At 34.4% G+C, this 12,884-nt stretch overlaps 1 protein-coding gene across 1 annotated transcript in view; it reads right to left on the minus strand.

Annotated features, from left to right (window-relative positions):
- Positions 1-12,884, minus strand: part of LOC127935277 (CUB and sushi domain-containing protein 2-like) — a 266,910-nt gene that overhangs the window by 238,969 nt on the left and 15,057 nt on the right. Inside the window, exon 2 of the mRNA XM_052532988.1 lies at positions 11,217-11,433. Coding sequence (XP_052388948.1) covers positions 11,217-11,433 — 217 coding nt within the window. The remainder of the gene's footprint in view (positions 1-11,216; positions 11,434-12,884) is intronic.

The raw sequence follows: 12,884 nt of genomic DNA on the forward strand, positions 1-12,884 counted from the left end.
CTAATCTAGGACTGTATCTAATGATTATTTTGATAATTGAGTAATACAAATAGACCTAAGTGAAAAAACAGGCTTTAGTGTGACTACTTATATCTAAACTAACGATGAGATAATAATAATTGGTTCAAATAAAGTATCAAAACCAAGTAATTACTTTGGTTTATTAAACAACCCTGATAAAATAGGCCTAATACTGTAAATATCTACACAAAATATGAACATAACCAACATAAGATTATTATGTTTTATAGAAAACAGCTGCAGAGGGTGCCAATGGGCTGGCAATTTATCATTTTACAACATGATCCAAAGATGTTAAATACATGTAGTTTTGATATTTGTCCACATGCAAACTCAGAGTGAGGGTTTGAACTTTTATTTTGACATCGCGATGTACAACAGATCGTTGATGAACTCTACTGTGTTGGCACAGGTTTGTAAATGATTTACGTTTCAAATCTAGCGAGTTATCCCAGATAGATGTTAACCAACACAAACTCACAGTATATGCAGAGGAAGAATTTGTGTCCCGAGCTGCTGAGATGGAGATGTGCTCCACACTTGTAAATGATAAGAGTGCAGCACAAACACATCAAACTTTATATGCTTTAAATGAAACACAAACGAACAGCACATGCAATAAAAGACTGACCAATATAATGCAAGTTTTACCACAAACACAACTTATACTAATATTGCGAGACCACTTTTCACATCAAGGAGAGTAATATCGTGAGATTTCGTGTGCTGCTAAAAGATACACAATATCAGACACACTGCATTGTTAATTTTGCATAAAAGATATTGTTTTATCAAGGAAAAGAGATAGCACTTATTTCATATATACAACTGCCCTTTAAAAATTCAAGTACTTTTCAAGTGCCTTCTCAAAAATATGGCTGTTTTCAAGGGTTTTCCAAGACTTCGATTTCAAAAAGTCAAATTCAAGTACTTCAAGCACTTTAAGCACCTTGTACGAGCCTTGCCTACATAATATTAGCACACATGCTCTACACAAAGACATCAAAACGAAATATATGGAAAAATACATGAAATCAGTCTCAATATCTTCGACAAATATACACACATCAATCCTCAACTGCGTGCAAGTTTTATATTTGTGTTGTTCCTAACAATGCCCTTCAGCCATGATTCATTCACGATGCAGCACAGGCTTGAGTCCCTTATTGCTTTAATAAAACGGATACCACACAATAATACAATGTATGTATATATATATATATATATATATATACATACACACACACACACACACACACACACCCACACCCACACCCACATATATATTAAAACCATTAATATTACTTTTTTTTATAAGTTCGTTAAATGCTGTCCTTCCACTAAAAAAAATGTTACTGACAACAACATTACATGGCAAGAGAATGTTCCAAACATGCAAAAAACAGAGAATATGAGCTCTTATCATTTGCTGTATATCATCCACCATATATGATATTTTCTCACACACATACATCTGCTTATCTCTCAGCATGGGAAAACAAACAGTTAATTCTGCCGAAATATATAATAAAATAAATGTATTGATTACTTATGTTGCTAAGTGTGTTGCTCAGTGATACACAGAACGTTGGGCGAGCGGTCATAGCCGTGCTGTATCATGAATAAAACAGTTAAAATAAAGCATAACACTGCTTACATGGGGTAAAACACTGAGGTATTATCCATGTAAAACCCATTGCTATACATATATAATACAAACAACAGTACCTTATAATTTGAATGATTCTTTGAAGGTTGTATCTTGACACGGCCAACCTTTTGAAACAACCAATTCTGATCAATTCCAGTCAGCATGAAAGGAACATTCATCCAATCATTTTGTTTCCTTTATTCTTATTTCATTTAAATGCATGTTATTGATCTTAACGATTCTTGAATCTTGGTTCAATCATGCTTTTTTAAATTTATTATTATTTATTGATTTATTTATTTGACCTTGTAATTAACTCTGGTGCCATATGTCGAACTTCTCCAATAATTTTGTCAGTTTAAACCATTCAGATATGCCTCCATCCAATCCACAACCAATAGATCGAACAAAGAACACACCTTTTTTTTTCTTCTTCTTCTTTTCAATCAACCATTTCACTCAGATGCACATCACGACATGGAAGAAATAATCTGTTGCTACTTCTATTAAACTTAATTTTAAAACACTTTCCCCAGTTGTCTTTGTTCTCTGGGATATTTTCTTTGTTTCCACTTTCACGTTTTTGCTTCTCTTCTTAGTTGCCGATCATTTTTTCCTACTTGTTCCTCTTTCATCTCTTTATTCCCTCCCTCTCTCTCTTACTTACTCGCTCGGCCCTACAGACTCACAGATTAATTATTCAGATGCTATCTTCATTGCCAAATCCTGAGTTAGGAAGGAGACTATGAGCTTCAGCCACTTCCAAATCCTGACTCTTTCAAAAAGCATTCAGGCAGAATTGCATTATTTGTACATCAGTTTATTTTATTGTTCTTTCATCCACACGGTCTCCCGGAGCAGTGTGTCTAAATTCTAATAAACTCCAAAACAAGGTTTAGCCGCTGATTTGATTAGATGCAAAAGGGCATCGGGAACACATTGACCGCTGCTGAGAGACTCCCTCAATCTCACTTTCATGCTCTGTTTCATTCTCTTTTTATCTCTCTCCGTCTCTCTTTCTGTTCCCCATTACCTTTCCTCTCAGCCTGACTATGTATGGCCCTGTCGCTATTTGTCTTTGTCTCTCTATCCTCCCTCTTCTCATGGTCTGCACTATTTTTTGCTGCTCACAGACAAGTGGAAAACAATCGGTCACTCACGAAGCTTACGGGAGCACTACGTACAGCTAGAAGATCCATGCATCCACTCCAATAGGTGGACCTTGGCGGATGTGTTCTACAGAGGTGTCAGGCATCTTCACATTTAGTTTCTAAGAGGAGATGAACCCTTCACCGCCATGCTGACTCACCACTACAATTTGACACGCAATTTAATTAAAGGAGATAATTGAAGCAACTTCCTCCTAGCTCTTAACGAGCTTGAAAAGTCATCTTATATTCACTCCCTCCCCCAATACTCATCTCCATCTCCTTGCCTTCACTGTATTGGTTTATCGACATCAAACTGCCGCTTTGTGCTACAGAAACAAAACAATACAGAACATTAAGCAGGATGAATGGACACTTAAGGTAAATGAGGGCATGAGATGTTTCATTGAGTGTCGATACCATCTTAAATGGTTAAGCATAATTTCTTTCCACAACCAGCAGCTAGATAGATGGTTCATGTTGCCAGTTACTTGGTTATTTCAATTTTGTTCAATTCGATTCACTGCCCAATCCAACTTTGCTTAATTAGGTCATTCTAGCATACATTCGAAATTATCACACATTTCTTGTTATGGTCAATATAGAAGTTCTGCACTAATTTGTCCAAATGAATCACTAAATCATTAAAAAGAAAATTATGAGCGTAAAATGAGCAAGCAAAATGTACATCTAATACTAAACTAATATCTATTAGCGTATTAATATCTAATACCTCTTAATAACTGATATGGAAACAAGACATGAAACTGAGCCAATGTCCAATACTGACAATTTGATAAACAAATAAATAAATAATAATATCTGATGATAACAGACATATTGTCTAATATTAACTACTAAACTATTCATTTCTGATTAACAGCCTTTGACATTCTTTCTGACAACATACATTTACCACAAACAACTCGGAAGTAAACCTGACTCAATTAGCCTTCGTTTAAAAGTATGTTTCAGATTAATGGAAGCCAGACCAATAGAAAAGAGAATGCAGACAAACCAACCGTATTTTGAGGACAATAAAAGTCCACCATAGAAAACGTTCTCTCTCGGGTAAACATACACTCTCATAATCTACTTCAAACCTCAATGAACTAAAGACATCTTCTACAGGTGTCTCATTATGAAGACACCAGATCAGTTAGACTCATTATCACTTTTTCTCTTGGGAATTGCTTTCGTCACTTTTGAGGAGGTGCAAGCTTAATTTGTTAATGCATTTCACACTTGTGGGGTATACTGATGAGAGCGGGGATTGAGGGGTGTATTAGAGGAATGAATAAAGAGAGAAAATAACAAATCACAGAAAGACTGGGGAGAAGCAACAACATGCCTTGGCTCATCATAAGCTGCAAGTAAATGTCATTCAGACTTGTGGCATATGGCCATACTTGACTCATACATTGTCTATGAATACTGATTCCAGTGAACAATTGAACCTCTTGTGATATTCCTCATAAAAAGATGGTTATGTCAGGTTTCTAACTGACGGCATGTCTAATTAAATTATTTTAGGTTAATAGCTGTTGTCTTTTATCCCTAACAAGAAGCTAATTCAAATGAAGTACTTCCAAGTTTTTAATACTATGAGAAACAAATTCTGCCAAGCGTCTCACAACATTTAATACCACCATGCTATATTTTCATAATCATCTCTGTAACTCATTTCCCTATTCCCACCACAGAACTTCCACACAAACAAGTCATGACTCGAAAGCTTGGCTCATCTATGGAAATGTTATCTTTTTTTACTCATTGTCACATCAATCAGCTAGCTGACATTATAGTCACAAACATGACCTCTTCACCTCTTATCAGACTAGGTATTACTCTGCTCCAGGCTGGAATGATACTGAACTGTATAATTGAGGAGGGAAAAAAGACAGAATAAAGTTGTTTCTTCCATTTATGGTTCTGCCAATATTACAGCCAACAATAAGTGCTGAGATTTCCATTGAGTACCTGAGGCTGGTGAGGAATAAATCACTGAATAGGGGATGGGAGAAAAGCCAGACACCCAACAGTTTCTGCTCAATGGATATGGCCAATCTAACTTTTTTTTCTGTGCTTTTCATTATGTTCTTTATATGCAAAATACCATGATCCCAGCACATTTCCACATTACTGAATTATACAGGCAAGTTTTGATTCTGATTTTCATTGTGTAAAGCACGAGGTCACCACTTTCTGACACCATTTCACTGCTAAAACTTTGTAATTGTAAGTTTAAACCTTGAATATATATATTTTTCTTCTTTAGCAATTGATTGAAAAATAAAATACATTTCCCAGAAATATCAGCCTATGTGTAAAACATTATTTGAAACATTGTTGAAAAGCATGTTCAGAATGTGGTCAGTATTTCTCTATATTACTCTCAAAATGTCCAGATAAAATACTACCAAATTATATTCACCACAGATTTATGACTTTAGAGAGAGTCAGAGAACTGCTCTGAACTTACTGAAGGTACATACACTGTAGGCCTTCATATACTTCACAGGGGTTAAATGTGGTTTGGGAATATCACAAGATCATGAATCTTTTAAAAGAAGAACAAAGAGGAGAAGAACAAAGTGGAGTTTCAGTTGTGGGCCACCACACATGCATTTTCAGATACCTTTACAAAGGCTCAATTAAGTGTTGAATTGCTGGCTCTGAGATGAATGTATGCAAAAATCTGCCTCCTAGATTGCTTCCAAAAAATCCAAAGTCAAATCTTACTTGCACGTAATCATAAGATATACACTTTATCACAATGGTGAAGCCTTAGTTATTGCAGTGTGATTGCTTCTAAATCTGCAATTTATGCTGACACATACATTTGAACTTTTTACTTCATATCATTCTTTAAATTCAGCGCCCCAATGAAGAACTGCAGAGAGACTAATATGCATTCACTTCTTAGTCTGCACTGACAGCAAATAATGCAGCTGAACTTCAGACTTAACCAAACAGAGCACACAATGTTCAATCACACTATGAATAATTAATTATAGCATGACTCCCCTGAAAACACCCTGTTAAATCAGGGAACAAACGCATCATAATATAACCTTCATTAAGGAGCACGGCATAGCATCTGTTCTTTCGAATAAGTTAATTATTTATGCATTAAACATTAAACATCAAAAGCATAGCACTTACCTGCATCATTTTACAATCCTTGCTCAGAAGTTTATAATCTATACACATTTTTGCATATGAGACTGAACACTATGTTACAGTAAAAAAACAATTACCGAACATTGAAGCCATATCGAATTGTATCTCCCATGACTGAAATGACACATGACACAAGAATAATATTTTTTACTAGTGGAACTGTAATTCCTGATATCAAAAGTAGCTATTGTTGTTAGTAAAAACCCAATTCTTGATACCAAGAATTAGCATTTTAACTAATTAAAACTGAATTTGATATCAAGAATTCATATCCTGCGAATGAATAAAAGTCAAATTGGCTTGCCAAATTCATGAAGCTGTTGTTCTTACGGAGACCACACAGTAGTAGATTTTCAGGTTTTACAACATTTTGGGGACATGTGGTTCGTAGAAACATCTCGAAACCTGACAAACACACAAAGGTGAGCACCAAAAGCACCTCTGAGCTCATCATCATCATCTCATTCCCTTCCTCGAGTGCATTAATAGAGGTCTGAGTGTTTCTCTGGTGATCGTTTCAAACGAGAGCATTAGCCCACGAGCTCCAGCATCCAACAGCAGCTTGTATTCATATACTGCTCTAATCAGCTCCTTCAAATGCCATTAAGGACAAAATAGCTTACAATGTTACACAAGCTAAAGCTGAATATTTTAATGAAATGTGTTTGAATTTTTAAGTGGCAGGAACCGCACTGAAAGCTAAGTTAACCTGCTGCAGGTAAGCGTTTATGTAGAATTTAATCTGGCAAGTAGCAATTATTGACGATGAACACAGCAGACAGCACATCACATTAGTGTTTTCACGATAAATTAAGTGAAAGTGTGAAAGAATCCAGTAAGGTACATATTTTCTTTTATATGGAGCCGATCCAAATATTATATCAAAAGTAGAGTGCATTGCTTACATGCTCTGCAACAAATGCTGCCAGTTTTGGTTGAATCTCAGTGCAGAAGGATGAGGATGGCAGAGTCAGATTTAATGGGATTGGTCAGAGGCCTGCTCTTTCATAAAAGCTGGCTGAGGAGCCACCCATATATCAAGAGGAAGCACGGCCATGGAGTTAAACAAATAAATAAGAACAATTAAACAAAGTGGCCACCACTCCTCACCTGGCACAACGCAAGTCCCATCCACTCCATCTGCATGAATTGATGAATACAGGGAATAAAGACTTTTTTTGTTCTTTTTTTTTTGCTTGTCACTTGTTCAAGGCACTTAGGTAAATAGCTTAAGCATAGAGCCCCCATCACCGTCCAAAAGCCTATATCAAGTTTCCCAGAAAACATGCCCTTACAAAACCACTTTTGAGTGTCTATTTTTACCTTTGCTGTCATCTAAAAGACTATTCACATCAAGGACAATAAACAAATAACAATACATTTTTAATACTTATTCTAATTCTGTGAGAATAATAAACTCCACATCTGCTGTATAACAATACTGATACAGAGGAATGCTACTTTCCGAATGTTCCTATTCTACCTGATGAACGATAAAAATACTGACATAAATACTTTAGAGGTATTATAATGAACAAATGCTAGCATCTGTTTCTGTGGCTGCAAATGTTTATAATTATTAGAGTTTCATAGGTTTTTATAGCTATCTTTCTTGGTGTGAATGGGCCTTAACCACAAATGTATAATTTGAGTTTGTTAACATACACTAATAATTTAATGTTAAAACTATTTAAATGTATCTAAGATCAAATGTAATGCATAAATTCATGTTTGTAGCATCTAAATTTGATTTCTTTTTTTTTTTTTTTTTTTACAATTTATCTTAACCTATTTTGTTGAAATAGCACAAAACTGTAATATCAGCAATCTACTAATATGAAATAATCTGTCTGAAAGCAGTAGATAAGTAATTTGATTATACTTTAGAGTTATGAATGTGTGAGCAGTGCACGGAATGAATAGTTAATGGGATAGTTCACTCTAAAATAAAAATTCTGTCATTTACTCACCCTCATGACATTTCATGCAAGACTATTTATTCTGTGGAACACGAAAGAAGATATTTTCAAGAATGATGAAACCAATCAGTTTTGGTTTCAACACTTCCAATGTATGCTAAATATATATATATATATATATATATATATATATATATATATATATATATATATATATATATATATATATATATATATATATATATATATATATATATTTTTAAAAAAAACCTTCTTTTATGTTCCACATAAGACAGAAAGATGGAATGACATGAGGGTGAGTAATTTATATGAATATTTTCAGTCTGGGGTGAACTATCCCTTTAAAAGAGGCTGTAGTTGGAAAACCTGTGTTAGCTGATGGGACTAAGCAAAAGCTCAGTTTCTGTCTCATATGGAGGGTAAATGTTTTAGCTCAATCCTGCTCCTGAAGATCAGGCTTCCTGCAGAGTTCAGTTTCACTTCTACTAAACACCTGAACCAGTTAATAATGGTCTTCCCTCACATAAAAAAAAAAAAAAAATTGCAAGCAGGTGTGTGGGAAGTATATTCCGCAGGAAAAGTAGATGACCACTGTTAGGCGCTCCAATTATACGAAGGGCAAATACTTGTGAGGAAACACCAACATGGTATATATATATATATTTAAAGTGCCCCCCAGATGCCTCCACAACAGCAGCAGTTGCACAGCAAAAAAAAAAATAGGGTGATAGTTACTGAATTCTTTACCTCTTTACCTGCATGTCAAGGATGTCAGCTGACTGGTTAATGCATTTCCAGAAATAATATCTAATATCAGATATTGCATTACCCTTAAATGGTTTCATGTGTTAACAGGTTATTCCAGCCCAATCCGGGTGTTAAAAAATGCAGTGCAGTGTTGTATTTGTTAGCTAACCGCTAAATATCGCTTTTTGGTTGGATTCAAAAATGTACTAAATGCGATTTGTTTAATTACATAATTTACAAAAACTTCAAACAAAAATGGAGCTAAATAGAATAGATAATGTATGCTAAAGAAAACTATAATAAAAAAATTTAAATGTTAATGATCTAGTAGAAAATATTAGTCAATGCCGTAATGGTTTATAAATAATATTACTCTGATATAGTTCCACAGTACAAAAAAATTTAATAAATAAATAAAATCCAAGAAACAAAGTCTGTATTTGGGTTTTTATGTTTTTATGTTTTATGATAGCACACACCTGTTGAAGAACAAATAGGATCAGCTGACAGTCCTGACTAAGATTCAAAGTAGAACAATGGAAAAACTCTACATGGCAAATATCACCCGCTGACTCAGAGGCCTTTTGTACAGTCATATTCTTCACACACCACATTCAAATCCACCCACAACAACAAGCAAACAGCTTCAGATGCAAATTAATAATTGGTTGGATTAAACAGCACTTACTTAAATCAGCTCTCAAACCAAATAACCTCAAGAGTGATTACATTTTAGCTGAGAACTGATTCAACAGAAATAAGGAGGGATAATATGGTATCCTGTGTGATACGAGTGAAGACTTGTGGATGAGTTAAATCATAAATGTGTTTGGATAAATCCTATCAAACCAGAGATTGGATATATTAGAGTGATGGTAATAAGTGGCAATTACTCACTGGACCAATTTCCTAGTGAACAAAAAAATATATATAATGTGATGACAGAGTCAGCCAATGGGATCTCGTTGAAGACATTAGCACATGGGAGGAATGCTATGATTCAGTTGCAGCAGACTATGCAAGTGATATTGAATGATCTCAGGCCAAGAAATTCATCCAGCTGTAAAGCACAATAAACCTCTTTAACTTTAATGCCCATGTCTGCTGTCTTCACAGTAGTAATAAGCGTTATCTATGTGACATTATGTTACTAGGTTAAATGGTTAGCTTGCTTTCTTTAAAGCTCAACTGCAAATGTCAGTTTGAAATTTTCAAAGCACAACCAATGTAGCAAACGTACTGCCAGATATGACTTTACAATCTGTTACACTACCATTCAAAAGGATGCCTATTTGATCCAAAGTACCGTAAATTATGATCCTTCAGAAATCATTTAAATTTGCTGATTTGGTGTGCAAGAAACATTGTTTAAAACATTTGCTGCTTAACATTTTTGTTGGAAAAAAAAAAAAAAATCAATTTTTCAGGATTATTTGCTGAATAGAAAGCTCACAACAACATTTGTTGTATTTGTAATGTATATACATATTATTTATTTGTAATATAAATCAGTTTTAACATTGTTAATATCTTAATTGTCACTTTGGATCAAGTTAATGTATCCTTGCTGAATAAAGCATTAATTTATTAAAAAAAATATATATATTTATACTTTATATATATTTATTTATACTTTTAAACTTCATAAAAATGTTCACTAACATTAAAAACATTCCAATGCATTAGATTTTTAGAAGCATATCACTGCTCAAAGTCACTGACTTCTTGTGTGACGTTACACGTACAGCGACACTGACTTCCTCACTTAATATCAAGATCATAAAACAACATCCTGTTGAAATATTTGCAATGTCCTTTTGATTTCTTTAAGACGTGGAGTTCAGCTGACACTAATAATACCCTGGCAGGGTAAACCGCCCATGCTGGACAAGGTTAACATTCATAGAACACCATGGAAATGTGGAGCTGTGAAGAAAACTGTCCTTGAATCTTTAAGCATAAAAAAAGGTGAAAAAAATATATATATCTTGAAAGTGTCCTTGTGCACATAGTTTCCCACACAGATATTAATAAAGAAAGTGACAAAAAAAGGGTGGGAAAAAGCAACACATTTACAGAGTTCCACACTGTTTTCTATGGAACTCTTCTAATACCACTTTATTCATAGATCCTATATCTGAGAAGGGATTCATGAATGTAAGCAAGCTTTTTAAAATGCTAGCTTTCGAATGGAAAACAGGCCAAGGCCCCAGTGACACTCTCCCTGAGTCCCTTGAGCCTCAATCCTTTTATTTTCAGAGTATACAAAGGAGAAATTTAGACTCAAATCAGCGATAAAGTCAAAAGTGCTGAATCAATTTGTGTAATTCAATATTCGAAACATTGGACACAGTCCTAAAATTAAATTTTCAGTCTTTTCAGTGCACTTTAGACACATTTTGGGACACTTAAGTACATCCAAAGTTCACACAGCTCAAATTGTTAGAAAAGTAATGTCAGCTAGCAATTCCAAGAGACTGGATCTGGCATTTACACACACAATATGATGAAATGTTCTGTATTTACCGTGTTCGTAAATTTGTTGGACTAGGTTGCCCATCGTAGACTGAAAGGATGTCAAAGTCCTCCTCTAAGGCAAAGCCTTGAAATACCAACTGTATCCGGTTGTGTTCCTGTGCCACAATCACCCATGTGCAGTTGGCGTAGTTGGGATATCCATACGGGTATCCGGGGCTTTCTATTGTCCCATTTGGACTGTGTAGTGTGTGACTGCAGTTTTGAGCTGTGAAAAGGAGAAAAAGAGAAGAAAGTATTATACAAAGTGGATAAAAAAAAACTAAAAAAAAAAAAAAAAACATTTAAATGCATTCAAATGAGGAACCGGGCAGGATCTACACACTTTAATCGGTCTAAAGCATATAGGAACAAAAATGTGAACTTAGAAAATATGAATTTACACATTTATTCCTTATCAGTAAGTTGAAGTAGAATATTTGCAAATAAATCTTTATGATTTACAGCCTTCTGGCGTGATGAATATGTTCATTTGCCAGTTCGGTCTGTGCCTTTAAAGGATTAACTGACATTCATTAATGTGTTGTTTGATCTGACAGGGTATTAAATTATTTGTTAGTACAATCAAATGTTTCCATATTTAAATTGTTATAATGTCCATGTAATTTCTTTTTAGGTGTGCACTCAAGGTGCATATAAATAAGACAAGCTAAAATGACTGTACTATGTATGTGTTTTTACTAATGCAAAGTTATAGAGCAGTGACATTCAATTTCAAGAGCCAATTAAATGATCATTTATATCATATGGTCCAGCACATGAATACTGTCAGTTGCCATTGTTATTGCCGCAGCTTTATCAGTGGTCAAATTGTTTCCCCTGCAACTCTGCAAAGGCAACAGGAATGAGAAGAAATTATACCACCCTTGGTTATTAATTTGACTAATTTTAATAACTCCATACTGCCTAAAGCTCAGACTGCACTCCTCAGCATTAATTGCATTTCTCTTTTGCATATTTTGTCAACGACCTCTTATACAATATTGCACTCGATCTGAAATTTTAATAAATGTGTGTGGCTCCATCCATCAGTGAAAAGCCTGGTCTAAATTACTAGTTCTGGACAGGTCCGTAGACCCACTTTTAATTAATTGTCCGTTCTTGCTTTAATAATTTTTAATGGTCTCAGATTTCTTTTCTTTATTCTACCCACTCCGGGAAATTTGTATATCTGTGTCAGTCACACAGCCCCCGACAACATGGCCCAACTACTCCCTGCAGTTAATCTCTTTAATGGGAATCTTAAATTAATGTTCAAAAGACACAGTTGTGAGTAAAATTTTGAAACACATTTTAACTTATAATCTCAATATAAAGCTGGTACAGTAAGTTACACTTTGCTTTGAAACAACTGCATGCAATTAAGTTGAATGAATAAGAAACATACTAATTTCAGGCAGGAATTAGTCAAACTTGTTGGCATTGAAAAAAAAAAAAAAATGAAATTGCTGCCTATGGCTAATTTCTTTATCTGCTAAAGGTCTACTGAGGACTCCCTCTGTGAAGCTAATTTGTATGAACATATTTTATGAATTCTTAAATAAAATGTAATTTTAACAAAACCCTTTAAAAAGCATGAATTTGAAAAATTTGCTAAATAAATACTTACATAAATACATACATGTATAAGCATACATAAGCCAAAACAATGCAAATGGA

The sequence above is a fragment of the Carassius gibelio genome, chromosome A19 (genome assembly GCF_023724105.1).
Source record: "Carassius gibelio isolate Cgi1373 ecotype wild population from Czech Republic chromosome A19, carGib1.2-hapl.c, whole genome shotgun sequence".
NCBI lineage: Eukaryota > Metazoa > Chordata > Actinopteri > Cypriniformes > Cyprinidae > Carassius > Carassius gibelio.